We start from the raw sequence: 20,875 nt of genomic DNA on the forward strand, positions 1-20,875 counted from the left end.
CATGAGCGGAGCAAATGCAAAAAGAATCCTTCTCGTATAAATTTTCGATGTGATGATTGTCATGAATGGTTTACTCGAATTGATAGTTTGCGACGACATGCGAAAATATGTAAAGGTGAAGTCCGTGTGCCTACTGCTGAACTACCTGCAGACATTTCGACTCCTCGCTTTAGATTGAAGGCTCGTGAGCGTACAATCAAAAAAACAGATGCGCAGCAACCGATTGCTATGCCGTCTGAACATGGACCTAAACCTAAGACTGTGTTCGGAGCATTACAAGTGAACGATAATGGCTTCTACTTGGCGCAGACTGCGTTTCAGGGAACATTGTAGGACTACTATTATCTAAATATGTTCGTTGAGTCGAAGGACATTTGTACTTTTCTTGATGATATCAGACAGGACATAATCAATCAGCTTACTGATGACGTAGCAACAAACGGTCCATTGAAATAAAACTTATGGTTGGACTGTCTATATGAAAAGCCATATCCGTTCGATGACAAAGTGAAAAAGTGTGCATTCAAGACAGCGGCTGCAGTAATTTACAGTTCTAACGATGTGAAGCAAACTGTTAAACACGGTGTCTGGAAACTCTGTCAAGAAGAGGAGAACTATGTCAGTAATGGTTCTGGTTGGACTCTGACTAGTATAAACCGATTGGAGCTAAGAATTAGTCATTTCACACCGATGCGGAACTAAATGTTTGATTATAAATTTGCTAGCTTTCGTAAGTGATCCTGTAGTAGAATAGAAATTATGTAATAAATATTATGTTTGTAAAAGAACTTGCGGTGTTTAATTCCTTGAACCTGTTACAAGTATGTTAAATTGATGTTATATTTAATTTTTTTTTGTATCGACCAGGGATCGAACCAAGGACCTTGGTCGATCTAATCAATCATTATATCGATTACAAATTTATTTAATGATTTTTGAACTTTTTCCCGAATCTCTAGCATTAAAATTACGAATTTACATTATGGTGGTTTAGGATGTCTGATAGGATGATGGTAGTAGAGGATTTAAAGTTTCTTTACGAATGTTTAACATGGTTTATTGAAATTATTTTTTTTTACATAAAATAAAACATTATTGCATCGATCGGGTATCGAACCGAGGACAGGAATCGATTAAATCAAAATATAAAATGATGAGTGATTTATTTAATAAATTTTGGAATTTTTCCCGAATTCCTAGCAAAATAATTACACGATTCCAAGATGGCGGCCAAATGACAAGATGGCGGGTGACACATCAATAATAAATGATAACTGCACTCTAGCGGGTGAGAATTCAACTAACATGGCGTCAGCGCACTCTAGCAGACGATAACAAGATGATGGCTTTCAGCAGACGAAGACAAGATGGCGGACATGGCATCATACTAGTTGACCTTGTTATTGGTGGTAGGTTAGTCTGTAGGTGATTTCCGTGGAGGAAGGATCGATCGCCATTTTTATTTTTTTGCCCTCACCGGATTCGAACCGAGGACTCCGAGCTCCGTGTCGTTAATGTATGTTTTTTAAATATTTTTATTAAAAATCTAATAGTTGAATTTTTTATAAATTTTAAAGAAATTTTCATTAAAATCGGATAATAAATAAAGATTTTGAAGATGGCGGCCGTAACGGAAATATTGCAACTATGACGTAATATTTCAAAATGGCTGCCGGGACATTCTTATTTTTAAGGTTGGCGGCTTAAAGCGGCTAGCTTTTAGGAGTTTTAAGCCGCTTTTAGGCATTTGGGTTCTTTCTAAGACAAATTAACATTTGAGGATTTTTTAAATCCTAATTTTTGAATTGAGGAATTTTTTGAGAATTTTTGGCGGAATTTTTTTCCACACAAAAATGGAAATTTTGGCGATTTTTGAGGAATGTTGGGCAAATTTTGCCCAATTTTGGCGAATTTTAGTACATTTTGAAGGTCAAATGTCAAGGTCAAGATCAAAGGTCAAGGTCAGATCCATCCAAGATGGCCGCCGTGACGTCACAATCCAAGATGGCGGACCGACAATCACAATCCACCGCCTGGCGCCTGATCTCGGAGCCCCATTTATATACTACTGATGGGTAGGACATATTTGTGGATATGTCTTCCCCGTTAAAAACATAGAAATTTTCGCGGCTCTTGTAGTTTCTGTTATATTTCTTTATTAGTGAAGTTAAATCAATTTCAGCTGTTAAGGTTCGGCTAAGTTAATATTGTTTTTTGAAAATATGTTTGTGATGAATGTATGAAAAACTTATAACTGTAATAGCAAATAATACATGTAATAAATGTTTTGTGCAATAAGTATCGCACAATCTGTGACAACTAATTTTATCCTTGTTCAATGCTAATAGTTTGCCTTACACTTTATTTTCTTTTTTTTATTTTGTTTACTTGATTTTTTTTTTTTTTTTTTGCTTTTTAGAATCCAACAAGTTTTGCTGGTCCAAAGCTTTTCACTGTGCCGCAGATCTCAACTGCACATCGTTCGCCATCAGGTAAGTTCATAAATAATTAATTATCGTCATTTTATATGTGTGAAGAGCTACGAGATGTTTAGTGGTTGTTTTATCGCCACCACTTTCGCAATTATCTCTTGTGCACAAATGTTTGCCATCTAACCGCACTTACATTCATTCGTCAGGGAGATTAATTTCTTTAAAATTAAATATATTTCAGGCTGCTGTGTTTTTAGCATAGCTAGCATGGTTGCAAATTATTTAGTATCGAAACCACCATACAGTTAAAATATTGCCACAAGCTAAAATTTTCTTAAACATTCTACTAAAAAGCATTAACTTGAGAAACCAGTCCACATTAAATTAGCTAAGCAAAAAAATATACTTAAAATATTTACTATTTAGCAGTTTCATAAGACACTAATTTATTTGCACCACACTGCCCAAAATCGGCCATTCTCTATATGATATTATGTCACAATGGCAATACATTGTTTTATGGATAACATTTTAACTATTATATATAGGACTTCCGAAACAAAACCTGGATGACATCAGTGAACATATTATGAATCTATGAAATACCCACAAATAATAAATAAAGTATGCATAGAGCTGATATTATCACCGTTACACAAATTCCTTTTTTTTTATTTTACCATAGTCCCAAAATTCAATATTAAAGATCTTGCATCTATAATATAATACCACAGTCAAATGTTGAGCAAGGACCACAGCAACGTATCTGGTTGTCACTGAGGTCAGTGGCTAGTGCATTGGCGGATAAACAAGCTCGCAAAAAGAGAGGGAGGACGGGCATCGTATTCATTAGCTAATGTTTCTAACAGTTTCCCCAGAAAACATAATCTTATCAATTAAATGTCGTGTTCAGAAAGAGAGCGGAGCTATGTATTTGCCTCTACGTAAAGTCAGGGCATGTTTTGGAGCTAATAGTATTCAACTGTTTACATTTTATAGGAACATGTACATATAACACAATTTTTTAACTACGCATTATTAGTTTGCCGTAAAATAGATTTTGTCTTCTTATTTCTTCACGATTATCTGTATCACAAGGTCTCCGAGAAACTTCTTGTTTCATAATGCAGTTAACTGTTGTTCTCACTCGCCTTGTGTCTTTCCGTTCTCTAGCGTTTTGGAAGATATTTCACACGTCATCTTCGGGTGTCTACCTACTGGGGTGACAGTTATTTACCTGACAGGGCCTTAAGTCACACTGCTTTGCACGGAGAGGCTTGAGTTGACGTGGCAGCCAGGATGATGGAAGACTCAAAACGACTTGAACACTTGGCTCTTGCAGCCATTGTTGGTAATGGAGCAGCCAGTAATTAGATTAGAGTATATTCAGTGGAACACAACTTGTAGATTCTTACTGAACGGTTAAGGCAGCCACCCATACGTGGCTGCTGCAAGCAAGACAAGTCTCCAACTTGAACACCGACGGGGTGCCCTTTGATACAAACACAGGACGGTTCACTTGGAGATACAGCCACTCACAGCGCTTATTCCTGACATCGTTCGAGGAAAAATATATGTCAGTTGAATGTAGGTATTATTCCGTTGCATTGAAATGTAACGAGATGTGAAACAGTGCCTCGCACTATGCGATTATCTGCAGCTAATCTGCGTGCAGCCTGCGTCGAGAGCACAAACAATAAGTTATTGTTTGTATTTTGATTTGCATTAGTGAACCTTTTATTATGGCACCTTTTAAATTTCGTGCTATAAAATAAAATAATAATGTCGATGACTTCTTAGTGGCTTATAAGTTAAAATCAAGTTATCTTACCGTTAAAAATACCAATCAAATCCATGTCTTACTCAGCATTTGAATTCAAAACCCATCACCGAAGTTGGTTTTCCAACCGCATAGATAGGAAACAACATTTCTTGTGTTTGTTAATATTTTTTTTTACCGTAACCGCTACCTAGCCCCAGTAAAGGCGAGGCCACACAGAAATCTAGCTTTGTTCGCGATGTTCGCTATGTTTCGCGATGTATGCTATGTTCGCTACGCCAGATGGCCAGATACGTCAGTCTAGTTCGCGATGTCGGAGAGACGCATGCCGTGGGATTCCAATGATGATTAAGACGATTATGATTTTCTGCTGGCTTTCACATTATGTGAACGTAAATACAAATGGGTTCATGAAGTTAATATATAAAATAAAATAATTTAAGGTGTTTCTCATTTGATAAAGCATTTGCCCTTAAAATCAAATCCCAAGATTGTTCTGCATATTCGGCCTTCTATATTTTTCCATCGATTTATTCCATAAATATGGATATTTTCGTATTTCTTCATTGAACTTTTCCGTCGACATGGTTATTTACAGCACAAAAGTGAAAGAAAAACTTTAAAAAATTCGAACAGGCCGACGTGAGTGACGTTTATAAAAAGGGCCGAGAAGGCGGCGAACATAGCGAACACGGCGGGCGTGGCCAGCGCCACCTGAGAGGCGGCCGAGGCTGAAGGCGCACCTGGGTGTTGCCGGCGCAGGCCTGGGCGGCGCGACCTTCCCGAAGGGCGCCAGCCTGGGCGGCGCGGGGCCGCGCGGCGCCAGCTTCGCCGGCTCGACGGCGCCGCGCCGCGGCCAGGGCGTGCTGAACCCCAGTGTGGCCGCGGGCGCCCGCGTGCCCATGTGCGCGCATTGCAACGGCCAAGTCAGGTACCGCCCGCGCGCATGGCGGCTGTGCATGCTGCTCCCCCGCCCGTGTGTTCCTCTTCTTTTCCTCGTGCAGTGCAGTGTGCGAGTTCTGTGACCCGCCATCTTGGATTTCCTTACATTTTTACATTTTGTTTTCCTAAAACTGAAACATTCAAGATGACGTGGATCAAATTCCCTGTGTGTATTTCGTTGTTTACTTTCAAACTAATCATATTTAGTTAATGCGCATTCTACCAATATCCCAATTAAACCACCTGCAGATACAAAACGAATAGTTTTTAATGAACAAATAAAATTAATGAAATAGGTACCAATTCTACACAGTGCGTGATTCACCGCTAAGATCCGTTCATCATTTTTTAAAGTACTTAGAAATATAATTTATTGTGAGACATTTTGTTTAGGTTACGGATTCATTTGATGTGTCCGTCCATCATTCCCTTGGCTTCATCTCATGGAGTGCCTTTGTCTTTTTATCTTCGCTGTTCGCATGTGTAGCAAACATAGCGTCCATGAAGTTCGGGTTGAAAAAGGCACAGATCAGTGTTTTATCTAGGCGGATCTGTTTCTGTGGAACTAAAAAGTTATCCTTTTAGCATCTAAAACCAAAATTTTTAGTCTTCCCTGCATTTAACTGTTAGTCATTTCAAGAATTTCAGGGCCATCACTTGTTTGTTGAAATATATTTTTTAATCGAATACAGTTCCTGAGTTGATGTGATTTCCGAATGAGAACATGTAAACAAGCAAGTAGTATACAAATGGGCGCCCAGGCTAAGGGTTCAGGGTGTGGTGCCTGTGGTGCCGCCCGCCATCTTGGTTGTGACGTCACGGCGGCCATCTTGGATGACCTTGACATTGACCTTTGACCTTCAAAATTTGCCCAAAAATCGCCCAAATTCGCCCAAATTTACATTTTTTAGGAAAAAAATCCCGCCAAATATTCTCAAAAAATTGCACAGTTCAAAAATTAGGATTTCGAAAACTTCAAAATACTTTTTGCCTTAGAAAGAATACAATGTCCTAAAAACGGCTTAAGAATCCATGTATAAAGCCTCCGATAAGCCATTTCTAGGAATAAGGATACCATGACCGCCATTTTTATTATTACCTCACCATTGCAATTTCTGTTACGGCCACCATCTTGAAAATCCGTAATTTTTATGTTAGAAAATCAGGAAAAATTTTAAATTTCATAAAAAAGTTAAACAATCAAATTTAATAATACAAATTTAATAAAAAAAATATTTAAAAAAATTTAAATGTACATTACGCCATGGAGCTTGGAGTCCTCGGTTCGAACCCGACGAGGTCAAACATAAAAAAATGACGGCTGATCCTTCCTCCACGGAAGCCGCTGGCAGACTGACCTTCCACCACTTATGTCAAGGTATATATATCGTCAAATAATATTATGTCATGTCCGCCAACTTGAAAATCCGTAATTTTTATGTTAGAAAACCAGGAAAAATTTAAAAATTATAAAAAAATATATTAATTAAAATTTAATACAATATTACTTAAAAACCACCCTTGCACATATCGTTATGGTCGCCATCTTGGATTATATAAAAGTTGCATGTTTCGTTACGCCCACCATCGTGGTTGAGTACGATGCCATCGTTACACCATTCGTTACGGCGGCCATATTGGATTCTAAATCGTTGCATGTTTCGTTACGACTGCCATCTTGAAAATCCTTTATTTTAATGCTAGAAATTCCGAAAAAATTAAAAAAAAATTAAAAATTGCCTACTTCAAATGTTTAGTTACGTAATCGATTTCAGTCCTCGGTTCGATTCCCGACGAGAGTAAACCAGTTATTAATAAATATATTTAAAAAATTTACAGTTAAAAGTAATAAAAACCTCTTACACCACACACGACATTTAGAATTATTTCACCTCTTTATCAATTATCGTTATGGGCGCCATCTTGAAAATCTTTATTTATTATACGATTTTAATGAAAAAAGTTAAAAATTCATCAAAAAATTAACTTATTAGAATACTGATTGATTAGATCGATTCTCATCCTTGGTTCAAAACAAGTAAGAGCAAAAAAAAATAAAAACGACAGATCCTTCATCCACTGAAGCAATCTACAGACTGACCTTCCAACACCAATAACAAGGTATATATCGTCAGCTGGTATGACATAATGTCCGCCATCTTGCCTTCGTCTGCTGGAGGCCACAATTTTGTTTTCGTCTGCTATAGTGTGCTGATCCCATGTTAGTATGATTTTCTGTTCACCATACCTTTGACCTCGACTGTTGGCATTGAACTTCGACCTTGGCCTTGACCTTACACCTTTACCTTGAAATTTGACCTTAACCTTTAAAATTGACCTTGACCTTGAAAATTGACCTTGACCTTGAAATTTGACCTCGACATTGAAAATTGACCTTGAAAGTTGAACTTGACCTTCAAATTTGACTTGGACCTTGACAACCATCATGGATCCGACATTTTGTGTTCAGTACATGCTACCAGGAGCTACCACCTGCTAGAGGACATTGCCACCATCTTGTTTTCGTTTGCTGGAGGACACCATGTTGTGTGTGTACTCGTCTTATAGAGTGCATTACCATCATGCTAGTTTTATTATAACCCATTAGAGTGCAGTAATCCTTTATTATTACTGAGGTGCCCACCATCTTGATATTTGGGCGCCATCTTGGATCCGTGTAATTATTTAGCTAGAAATTCGGGAAACATTCCAAAATTCACCAAAAAAAAAATTACAATCAATTTACAAATTGATTCGATCAGTTCCTGTCCTTGGTTCGATACTTGACCAGTGAAAAGTGTAACTAAATATTAAATAAATATTAGATTCTGTTTTCTTTTAACTTTCGCGGAGTTTTATTAATCATTCACTCTACAAAAATAAAACTCAAGACAATATAACTGTCTGACGTATTAAATACGTTGTCGCATTACCTAACAGGTAAGTCTAGTTTTTCGATAATCTGAATAATCTCCTAACGTCAAAAAAAAAATATGGCAATCTGGGCGATTTTATGGCATATTTTGGCAAATTTTGAAGGTCAAAGGTCAAAGTTAAAGGTCAAAGATCAAAGTTAACGGTCAAGGTCAAGGTCAAAGTTCAAGGTCATCCAAGATGGCCGCCGTGACGTCAAAATCCAAGATGGCGGGCGGCACCACAGACACCACACCCTGAAACCTGCGCCAGGGCGCCCATTTGTATATTACTCAAGCAACTCAGCATTGTCTCTCAACAGCTTGTTGCCACTCGAAATACAACAGTGGCGAAAACATTTCTAATTTACCGGAAGTATGTATTTTAAAACATTTAATTCACGAGACAGTTTTTGAAGGGAATTATTTTTTTCATAAGTAAAACGTTTTAATTTTATCGTTGATCATAATTTTTTAATCGTTATGAATTGTGTTTCAAGAGATTGCGTTCAATAAATGAAGAAAAACTTTTCGTATCAGTTACGTTTGGAAAAGATTGTTCCTGAAACACTTAAACAAATGGAAATATATAATAATTTTTTAATTTGTTTATTCGATTTGAAGATAGCCCTTTTAGTTTGATCACTAATGTTAAAAGAATGTTTTATTGCACGCAATGTGGCATGATTGGTTTGACTTGTTGATATGTGTGTCCACTTATTTAAAATAATACCATCACTATACCATTTATTAAAGAAAATTTTCTTTTGCTTGCAGAATTTGTGATGATAGTTAAATTTTGAACCCCTGGTTTCGTTTTGGTTTTAAAGTTTAATTATTTATTCTAGTTACGTGAGCACATGTATTGTAATTCATATTTTTTTGTACATTTTAGTTGAGTTAATTTTTATGTTTCGTTCAGAATGTTTTTTTAATATTTGCTGATTTGTTTGGAAAAAGGCCTAAAGAAAAAAAACTGTTAAGTTGGCAATACTTCAAATGATTTGGAAGCTAGGATAACTTTCTGTATTTGGTATACTGTAAATATATTCAAAGTAATTTTTATATTAACTTCAGCTAGAGATTTTTAATACTTATATTTTACTTGGCTACCTGAGTTATAGGCAGGTGTTATTAAAAAGTGTGCTAGAACTATTTTCTTGCGTGTGCGCTGACGGCAGTTCGGTCACGTGTGCCTCCGCGCATAGGTGGCAGAGAGGTTTTTGCCATAATAAGGGTGTAATCACGTTTTAGCACGATTATTGCAAAGAGTGGTTCCGGTCCTTCAAGATCGACGGGTGCATGACTTTGCGCCCTACAATACTGGGTGCAGTTGGTGGTTGAGCACGCCCAGTGCTACATTATTGTGCTACCCTGGTAGCTTGGTACCACACCCGAAAGAAGAAAACTCTGCAAGCTACGCACTCAAAAGAAACTGTTGGCCACCCCTTTGATGTACGCCCCTGGGAACTATTACTTTGCATTACCGTGTCAGTCCCGAAGCATTTGTGTTTTTCAAGTACAATAAAGAGAAACGGAACATGTTGGGGGTCTGGGATTCGCTACGCCGCCGAGCCGAGTGTTTCAACTTTCCCGGAAATGACTTAAACTTAATGGTTAGCAAGAAAAAACCGCCGTCACGCTCCGGACCTGTTTAGCGTCTGTGTGTTGGCACACGCAAAAGTTCAAATGACTGATAAAAAATACGTATTTTTCCGTCCGGGCGTAAATTTAAATTAACAGGTAACCTTATGATTACAGTGGATATTGTTTATATTTTCTGTAATCATATTTTAGACAAAGTTAAGAATAGGGTTAAGCCCAATTACCAAGTGTTGTGTTTCAGAACAATTCAAGGCCATGCATATTTTTTCCTGTAAGAGATGTTATGTTTTTTTATAGTAACTCATTAAAAGATAATTTCGCATTACTCTCAATTTGCTCTACTAAGATTTTTTTTAAATATAATTGCTTTTGGGTATAAATTTGCTAGCACCCTTCAATATGCGAGAGCTACTTGTTTGATTTATGCGGCAGTTAAACAGATATTTGGTTGATGGGTGCGCCGCCTTTGCTTAACGTAGCTTCGCGCAGGGCGCTGGAGTGTTAGCACTGTCCCAGAGAAAGGGTAGTTGTTAGTTTTATTATTTCCAAATCTGCCTTCAAATATGTTTTTTCTTTGTTTTTAAATCTTTATGCTTTTAAGATAGACCTTTAATTATATTTGACTTAGACCCTCTATTTGGCATTTAACACAATACGTCTTTATTTATATCCATGCTAACACCCGTGCAAAAGTTGTTTGAGCTCGCTGTGTATTGAAAAAGAAAAAAAAAAAGTTGTAATTTTTCTGCACCATTCTTATTGTGGTAGAGTTTTTTGGACTTAAAAGTATAGATTTTATAATTTTACTAAAAAATATATTGGAACTGTATGAAAATTTACCGAGCATATACATTATAATATAAATTACAAAATTAGTTAATTTACATGTGTTTGTGCCGTTGAACAAAAATTTATACATGGAGTAAATTGTGCAACTAATATTTTTTGTAAATTTTTGTGAACCATAATTGTTATGGGATCGTCACATTTGTAAACTGAAATTTTGACGATAGAGACTTTTTTTAGCTTGCGTTTCATGTAAGTTAGAGAGGAGGATAAAAAATTCATTGACAGTGTGCCTGAGGTTGTAAACCAACAACGTTAAAACAGCTTACAAAGTAGTAAAATGAACGTTTGAAATACCGATAGTTCTTAAAGTTTTGGTCATTGAACGAATAAATTGTATGTCATTTGACGTGATAACCTTTGAGGTGCGGCTCTGGCAGCACTTGAAGTCATGTATACGCCATTTTTAGATACTGGCGTGATGATTTATAAGTGCTAAGAATTTATTCTGCAAGATAAGGACACGGGGAGAGATAAACATTTTATTTCAGGCAGTTATAGAAGAAAATGAATCAGGAAGTTAAGCCAGATTTATAAACTACGGAAGGAACACTACGACGCAACACCACAACACGCAACCAAAGCAAGAAAATCTCAGTCGTTTATGAAGCAAGAAATTTTCAAAACGTCACAAACCCTACAACATTAAATAATTGTAAAATAGTATACAATAAATTTCTTCTGAGGCTTCTTTTAATAACGAATGTTTATCATGAAAATGTGTTAAAATAGAAATATATTGATATAAAAAGGTTTTTTTCTTTCACTGTATGCAAGTTTAACTAGTGAAAACCTGATGTATATAATAAAAACCTTCGTCATATAATCTAGCCTTTTAAAATTGTACATAACACGCCACTTCAAATATGGAAGGCGGAAACGCCAGCCGAAACGCCAGAAGTTGGAAGTTGGAAGTTGAGCAGTGGTTGCGTTGCGTTTTTGCGTCTTGCGTATTTTATAAAAGGGTATTTGAAAACGTTGTTATTGAATATTTGTGTCTTGCGTTTCTTGCATTCTTGCTGTTCTTGCGTAGTTTATGCACCCGTCCTTAAGACCAGCTAGCGATGTGACACACTTATAGAGTGTGATTTCAGTTTCATCCTCTTCCGCAGGCTCCGGGTTTTTGAAACCCAATTCAAGTCTAACTCCACGATAATTTTTAAACAATCTCGTTTTTATATGTTGTGTATCAGAAATTTTTGCAAAAATAAGATATTTTAATGATTGGTTAAGTGATTATTTAGTTAAATAAAAGTATTTTTCTTAATGAATAAATACCGACAGTCTTCATGTATTCGGTAGATTGTTTTGAAGCTTATTTCCAATATCCTGGTCTCAATTAAAATTTAAAAAAAAAATGTGAATTGAGTTCAGTCGCAGTTTTCAACATGGTATTCACAGTACAGTTATTTTCAAACTTTTATAGCAATAAGTGACTTATTAAAATTGTTTTAATTATTTTGCGTTAAAAGGTAACCATTGAATTGTTTTTTACTTTGAAAATGTTGATTGATTGACGCACATGTAGGCTACACTGTTTTGTGTAACATAATTCTGTCGTTGTGAAAATAATGTAAGTTGGTCCTAGTTTATTATTTATAAAAATTAATGTGCTTTACTAATTGCTTGGTGTGTTCCTTTATGTCTTGATGATTATTTTAATTGTTTGTTCGTTGTACCTTTAAACTGTTATTAACATGTATGTTGTGTTTTGTTAATGACAGCATGTTTTTTAACCCTCTAAAACATTGTGAATGTTAACAGAATCATTGATGAAGACGCTAGACGAGCAGACAAAACTCAAGAGTCTCGATGATAAACTTGTTTGCGAAAAATGCAATGGAAAAATCACGTAAGTTAAAAATTATACGTAACGTAGGATTAAGAATATAAATATTAAAATTTTAGAAGAAATACAGAATAAAATTCTCTTAGTTACCTTCATTATTTTCTTTTATTCTTAGATCTGAGACCAAGAAAAGGTCAAAATATTTGCTATAAATTTAAAATACGTAAGTATGTTTTGAAAGTGGGTTCCAATTATTCGGAACACATTTGAATCATTTTCTTCGGTAAAGAAAGTTTGAAAATACGAGTATACTTGCTCTAACATGTGGCCAGTTGGAAGATGTAGGCTATAAGACGTGCTACGATTAAGTCGAGTTCTGTACAATGATAGAGAGGAATGGTTGTCAGAAGCCGGGCCCAAAATTTACTTTCTAACTGGAATGAACTTTACGTTTTATTTGAACAGTGATGGTGAAATTTATCCACTAATAAAACTGCGAAGAAAAAAATATAACGTTGCAACTAAATTGCGTTCTTTAGATCCTACTTGATACCTTTCGAAGTGTTTCAGACATATCGAACATCCAATATGAAAATAATTGATCTGTTTCTAATGTCATAAAATTTTTAAGAGTTGCAAATTCAGTGTGATATTTATGCCATTGGTCTGAAATTGATCAAATATAAATTAATTTATCCAAAAAGGGACAGCAATAAAATTGGTTCAAATTTCCATATTATATCGAATTTGTAACACCTAGAACTGGTATAACTTGGTTTAGAATATTCTGCAAAAGAATCATTTTGTGATAGTGCCGAATTTTTGTTGCTTCCTTGTCATCCTTTTACATAACAGCTATGGAGTGATTTATCTGCTCATATTTCTCAGTGTGAAAATTTGTATGTATTCTTGTTAACAACAGCTCTGTAGTAATGAATAAGTTAAGCTTTGTGTGAAAACTATCTTTACTGGCTGCTTGTGTGTATATCCCAATAAAGCATGTAACAAATATAGTGTTTGCGTATTGTTGCAGTATAATAATTGTGTTTTAATACTGACGTAATTTTAAAGTTATACATCTTTAGACGCGTTGAGGTTGAAATTTTAGTAAGCTACGGAAATGTATTGAAATGCGCGTACATCACACAGGAAATGAAGAAGGTTCAAAGTCCAAAGAGCATGCGCATTTCTTCTAAAGCCACGAGCCGAAGTCATCAAGATGAGGACACGCGTGTGGCTACATGCACCCGTATATTTTCACTTCCGTGAACATTTGGCGTGTAAAAGGCGTATTGGTGTGCGAAATGAAACTTTATGATAGTGAAACTATCCTTAATACACTTTGTAAACTTGAATAGTCGTAGCACGTCATAATATAAACCTTTAAAATATCTTTAATTAACTATCCAAGACAATTGTGTTGGAACAAACATGGCATCAAGGATACTTTACATTTGGCTATTTCTCTATAACATTAAGAATGTGGCGCTATATTAAGTGTATATTTAGAACTAAAAATTGAAGTCCAATATACACATTAAAAAAAGTATGACTTTTAACGTGTGTACACACAGAACTTTTTTTAATATGTTTCTGGATTCATCAAATTACTGAATAGAAAAAAAAAATGTGAGCGAGTCTTTCAGTGCTTGCCAGTGATGTGTAAACATCTAACTTTAGTAACAGGCCAATTAACGTGTTCTTATGTTGTTCTTGTTTCAAATAAACTTATAATACGAAAATTGGACACGAAATTTAAGGTAGAATCCTTTAAAATTATGTCGAGCGTGATAAATACACTGATCAATAAAATATTTGATTTTCAAGTACCAAAATTTCTAAACGCGAATGACATAATTTCTGGCCCCGCCTCTAGAATTCGCTGCATGAATCATAAACGTTGCTTGCCAACGTCATTCACATAGAGCAGCACGAAATAGACGGAAATTATTAACTATTATAAACGGCTCCGATTAAAGCGAAAAATACTTTAAAAAATCCTAAACCCCGGCATTGAACCTTATTTTTGACTAGGGATTTTAATTAAATACTTTCCACCTTGTTAAAATTCACTAAACAGTTAATAACTATTAAGTTTCCGCAAACGTTGGAAGTTATACTTCTGCGGTATTACTAAAATATTAACCTGAAACATTTTTAAATACATACGTATCATGTTTGAATATTTGTTTTTGTTTAACTGACCGAAATCAGTTCTACAAACAAATCTTATTCAGCTGATTCAACATTATCATAAAATATTATTATATATGTAATATTATTATATAATAATGTTATTAAAAAAGTGAACAAATTCTGCGACGAGACTTATTCACAACCCTTGAGGTTAACTATACCGCGCTCTACCTCTGTGCTACTAAGCCAATTGGGAGTTTAGAAAGTGAATATGTATTATAATTATGTATGGCAGTTTTTTGAGCATTTTAAAATTTGATATTACTTTTTACTATGACTATTTTAGTTTTCAAAATATATTCCAGGGTAGCTTCACTATCATAAAGTTTCATTTGGCACACCAATACATTTGGTATGTCCCTTAATATTTACGCAAGTGAATAAAGGGTTTATGTTGCTACACGTGGGTCCGCCATCTTTGTCACATTTCAGTTCATCGATTTCCGTTCCATTTCCACGAAATTACTTCTACCAAATGCCGTATACCGAGCGCTAAGATGTTTACACATCAATAATGTATCGTTGTAATGTCTAGTTTTTGGAAGCTCATCGTGAGTGGGTGTTGCAGAGGCCCATTCATCTCTGCGCTGGGCAAGATCTGGTGCCCCGAGCACTTCGTGTGCGTGAAGCCGCACTGCCGCAGGCAGCTTGCGGACATCGGCTTCGTGGAAGACCACGGTGACCTGTACTGCGAGTACTGCTTCGAGCAGTTCTTGGCCCCCACCTGCAGCAAGTGCAACTCGAAAGTCAAAGGGGTGAGTGGAAGGACAACATTGCGAGCGAGCACTCAAAACAGCGATCGCATTTTCATTCTTTTCTTTAATATGGGGAAATTTTTATTTGTCATGTGACTTATTATTCACGTGCAAATCGAAAAATTATTGAAGCGTTCCATGCCAAAGTGATCAAAGTAACAAAAAAAGTTATTTTTATTTGTAATTCTAAGTGATCTAGAAAATATCGCTTATGCAGCGCACTCTGATAAGTCCGTCCGACGTTTTTCAGGAGTTCAAAAGTGAGACAGATATTTGAGTTACTGAACACAGTTTTTTTTTTTTAAATTTTCTACAAACTGGTTTTTGGTACTAAGATTACTTTGCTCCGGTATGCATCAATTTTTACCATTTACAGAGGCACTGCAGTTATTAATCAGTATTTTAACCCGCAGAATAAATGCTAAAGATTTATTGTGTGGTCATGGGTAAGTGACTAACAAAGCTAATATTTTTAAGACCTCGTGGACAACTCGCTGTGTTCTGGTATCTGACTCCAAGAAGCTACAGTAAATTTACGGACTTTGGAACGAACGAAGCACCTCAAATAAACAAAGAGGTCTTCGAAGTTCCAAATAAGTGGATATTTTTATAAACTACGCCGTAATCAGACTTACAGGCTCCAAGTTTGTTGTGAACATGATAAAAATGCACGTAGAGAGAAGAAGTATGTGTTCTGGTTGAGAGTATGTGACGGTCCTATGGAAGGAGCAATGAATCACTGGAACTGAAAAAAAAAAATGTAGAGATAACACAAATAATCTACTTCATATCTTAGATGGTAAGAGTTAAAGATGCGAGAATAACGTTAAAATAGTTTTTAATGAAGTTGTTACTTTTCAAAATTTCGTACTACCCATAAAACCGGTAGGTTTTCCATATCAGTAGTATATAACTGTAAGTACTGGAACAGGTTCTGGCTCGAGGATTGAGGATATGGTCAATGACCGACCATCATGACGTCACGGTGGCCATCCTGAATTACCTTGACCTTTGACCGTGACCTTTAAATTTTGGCAAAAATTGACAAAAAAACTTCAAATTTGCGCAAATTTGCCAAAATTTCCAGTTTATAAGAAACAAAATTCCAGCAAAATAATTTAAAAAAATATGAGAAATAAAAATGTACCTATTTTGAGGAAAAAATACCCATTTCAGGGAAAGTTTCCCATTTTATCCTCAAAAATGTCAATGGTATGAAAATTCCTAAAAGCAGCTTTATAATCCTAAAAGCAAGACGCCTTAAGGGGCCCGCCTCGTCAGGGGTGTATGTGTGTTAGTGAGGCGGGGTGATAAGCGCGATATAGCCTCTAAGCGCAAGGCTCTGAACTGGCGCGCATTCGTCTCGTCGTCACAGGATAACTGTGAAATTTGAGCGGTGACCATAACATTATATGGCGGAGAAATGAAGATAAAGGTGTTATGCAAGCCCCTTAAGTGCTTTCAAGAATCTGTACTGATTGTTTTATGACTAAAAATTACTCTGAAAACACGCGTTTTAAGCATTTTAACGCTTCTAAAAATACAGTTTAAAAACTTAATCCGAAATTAAAAGTACTTTTCGGTCCTCAGCGAACTCTTAAATGCTATTCGTAAATAGGCCCCACTCGGATATCTTGAGTAGTTTTGAAATCGCGTTGTTTTTCCTGAAGCTCTGCACACTGTATGTGTGCCCAGGTAGGCGGGCCCCTTAAGACACTGAGGTCCTAACTTTGACAATTAGGATGTCATGGCCGCAATTCTGGATAATAATGTAACCGTTGTAATTTTCGATATGCCACCATCTAGAAAATATGTAATTTTCATCCAAAAAATCGGGTAAATTTTTAATGTTTATAAAATGGTTAACTAATAAAATTTATTATAAAAATCTCCGCCATTTTGAAAATCGTCCGCAATGATGAAAATCCATTTTTTTCATTAAAAAATCGGAATTAATTAAAAAATTTAAAAAAAGTATATAAAGATTTTTTCAATTTTAAAACCTTCGCCATTTTTAAAATAGCTCCCCATTTCGGAAATCGGTAATTTTCATCCAATAAAATTTGGCAAAAAATTTTAAATTTATAAAAAAAATAATGAAATTTAATTTATAAATGCTTTAAATAATGGTGTTCAGATTCCTCGGTTTTAACACGGCGAGGTCATTCGATTAAACCATGGCAACATCTCATTGCTCCACAGAAGTCAGTGGCAGGGCATGTGTCGTTTTGCCTAAAGGCGTTTTGCCTAATTTGAGGCAAAACGCCGTTTAGGCAAAATGCCGTTAGGCAAAACGCCATTATGAAAATCACTGTTAGGCAAAACGCCGTTGGCCAAATAGGAGTTAGGGAAAACGCCGTTAGGCAAAACGCGGTGAGTTATAACGCCGTTAGGGAAAACGCCCTTAGGCTAATCGCCATTAGGCAATTCGCCGTTAGGCAAAACGCTTTTTCCTTTTTAGGCAAAACGCCATTAGGCAATTCGGCGTTAGGCAAAACGCTGTTAGGCAAAACGCCGTTAGGCAAATCGCGGTTAGGCAAATCGCCTTTAGGCAAATCGCCGTTAGGCAAACCGTCGTTAGGCAAACCGCCGTTAGGCAAACCGCCGTTATGCAAAACGCCGATACGCAAAACGCCGATAGGCAAAACGCCATTAGGTTAGGTTGGGTTAGGTTAGGTTAGACAAAACGCCATTAGGCAAAACGCCATTAGGCAAAACGCCATTAGGAAATTCGCCATTAGACAAAACGCTGTTATGCAATTCTCTGTTAGGCAAAACGCCCTTAGACAAAACGAGGTTTTGTCATCATAGTTACATTTTAGGCAAAACGCCATTAGGCAAATCGCCATTAGGCAAAACGCCTCTAGGCAAATCGCCGTCAGGCAGAACTCCATTAGGGAAAACGCCGTTAGGCAAATCGCCGTTAGGCAAATCGCCTTTAGGCAATTCGCCGTTAGGCAATTCGCCGTTAGGCAATTCGACGTTAGGCAAAATGCCTTTAGGCGAAATGACTTTAAGCAAATAGCCGTAACGAATTCATGTTTAGGCAAACCGCCTTTAGGCAATTCGCCTGTTACTCCAATGGCAGTCTAACATCCCACCACTAATGCTAAGGTAGATATATCGTCAGCTAGTATGACGTCACATCCGCCATATTGTTTTTGTTTGCTGGAGGCCAACATATTGATCCGACATTGTTTTCATCTGCAGGATGATGACATCATGGATTATGACATCATAGTCAAATACTGTTGGAGCCAAATTCATTTGGAGCAGTTGAGGCCTACCATTAATAGGCGGTCGTATCCTACTGATGAAATCAAATCCCTATGAGGATTTCTATCGTTGAGATAATATCGTATCCCTCTTATAAGAGTGTATCCCTCTGATGAGAGCGAATCCTTCTGGTTATATCGTATCCCTCTGATGATATCGTATCCCTCTGATGATATCGTATCCCTCTGATGATATCGTATCCCTCTGATGATATCGTATCCCTCCGACGAAATCGTATCCCTCCGATGAGGGTGTATCCTACCGAGTTTATTGTGCTGCCAAATGTGCTTATTTTTGTCGAAAATACTTCTAAATGGGCTTTCTTTTTTTAATGTTGTTTCGACTCATGTATTAATGTAAATGTTTCTTGTTTTGACTTGCATATTATTCCAGCGGCGACGAGTAGGTATATAAGTGAGGTCCAGACGACAAGACTCTCTGTCTACCTCTGGTTTTGGTACATTGCAGATCGGCTAGTTTTACTCGTCTGTCATATTACTCCAGTATCTGTCTATTCTTGAGAACCTGATTGCATCTTTTACCATCTTTAACGGCAAACTCGATGTTAGTAGTACCATCTTCGACTGGGACCTCAATGGCAGTGATGACGGTGACGCAGATCGCTTTGGCATTGTCGACGACAACCACGGAGACCTTGAAGGAAGTTGTGCCATCGAGAGTGGAGATCTCAATGACCACGCAGATCCCGATGGAATGAGTATCATCGTCACCAACAACACTAGAGGAGACTTCAACAGGCGAGGTTCTACCAGTAGAAGATACTTTAGTCCTTGCAGTACTAACTGCACAGGAAACCACGATGAATGCTCTTTTGCAAGCGAAGGAGACATAAATGGCTGCAGTACTATTAGCATCAATGATGTCCCCTGAAGGTGTATGGACGTCTTCCCAGCATCGGTGTCATTACTGGGACAAGATTTTTTTGAACAAAGGTATTGCTCGTTGAACTGAGAAGAGAGAATGTGCTAATAATATTTCTTGAAAAATCTTAAGCTGTAAAATGTGTTGCAAGCATTTACAAATTGAAAAGACACTTGAAGACTTACAAAGGTCCTGCTGTTCGTCAGTAAGTAAAGGTTTCGCTGCAATAGTGCTGTATTGATGTGCATATGAGTACACCGAAAATTGGTACTACATCATCCGGTTCTAACCTTAAATGTTCGTCTTTTTTGACCAGACATCCTTGCAACTACTGCAATATGTCATTTGCATTTTCCCATGATGCACGAAGACACGAGAGGAGTAAATGCATGAAGAATGCTTCTCGTATGAAGATTCTCTACGATAAGTGCCATGTTTGGTTTACTCGTATTGATAATTTGAGAAGACACGCAAAAAACTGTAAAGATGAAGTTTGTGTGCCTTCTGTGGGACTATATACTGATATTTCAACTCCTCGGTTTAGGTTGGAGATTCGTATGCGTACAAGAATACAAGAAGATGGGCTGCAATCAATTGCAATTATGCCTGGGCATATAACTTAACTCAAGTCTGTGCTGAGTGCATTACAAGTAAATGATAATAGATTCCACTTGGCAAAATTTGCCTTTCGTGGAATTTGGAAAGACTACCATTATCTGAATACATATAGTCAGACAAAAAAAAAGTACCTTTCTTGATCAATCAGCTAACTGATGAAGAAGCAATGTATGGACCTTTAAAATATTACTTGTGGCTGGACTGCTATATGATAAACCGTATCCGTTAGATGACCAAGAGAATAAGTGCGCTTTCAAGACTGTGAATACTCCCATTTATAGTTCTGACGATCTAAAGCAGTCTATTAAAGACAGTCCTCTGTCGAGAAGAGGAAGACTATGTCAGTTAAGGATCTGGCTGATATCTGTCTTCAGTATTAGTCAGTTTGAGCGTGTGCAGAACTAAATGTTTATTGGATTGCCAACTTTTTAAGTTTTCATAATTTTTTTGTAATTTTGTTGTTTTATTTCTTGATTCTGTCTTTTATGGTAATTATAATTAAATTGATGATTTTGCAAAGACCAAAAATGGAAACAGAGACTGTAATAAATCGAGTTTATAATTATTTTAGTAAACGATTTTTTTATGATTTCTTGAATTTTTCTGAATTTCTAGGTTTATTATTACGAATTTCCAAGATAGCGATCCAGACGGCCGACAAGATGGCGGATGTCACGGTATTAAATACTAATGCACTTTATCGGTTAAAAATTAAACTAATATTGCGGTAGCGCACTCTAGCAGATGAAAATGAGTTGGCGACCTCCACCAGACAATACACGATGGCGGACCCAAGAGGGCTGTCATGACATCATACTGGCTTATTTAATATATTCCTTGGC

At 36.6% G+C, this 20,875-nt stretch overlaps 1 protein-coding gene across 2 annotated transcripts in view; it reads left to right on the forward strand.

Moving 5' to 3' along the window:
* Window positions 1-20,875, forward strand: part of LOC134529299 (PDZ and LIM domain protein Zasp) — a 243,982-nt gene that overhangs the window by 186,825 nt on the left and 36,282 nt on the right. Inside the window, exons 10-12 of one of the 2 annotated variants that reach the window (XM_063363207.1) lie at window positions 2,420-2,492; window positions 4,975-5,143; window positions 15,071-15,257. In XM_063363207.1, the coding sequence (XP_063219277.1) occupies window positions 2,420-2,492; window positions 4,975-5,143; window positions 15,071-15,257 (429 nt within the window). Of the gene's footprint in view, window positions 1-2,419; window positions 2,493-4,974; window positions 5,144-12,281; window positions 12,370-15,070; window positions 15,258-20,875 lie in introns of both variants that reach the window. The other variant, XM_063363209.1, reaches the window with a different exon arrangement.

This window comes from Bacillus rossius, chromosome 2 (genome assembly GCF_032445375.1).
Source record: "Bacillus rossius redtenbacheri isolate Brsri chromosome 2, Brsri_v3, whole genome shotgun sequence".
Lineage (NCBI taxonomy): Eukaryota > Metazoa > Arthropoda > Insecta > Phasmatodea > Bacillidae > Bacillus > Bacillus rossius.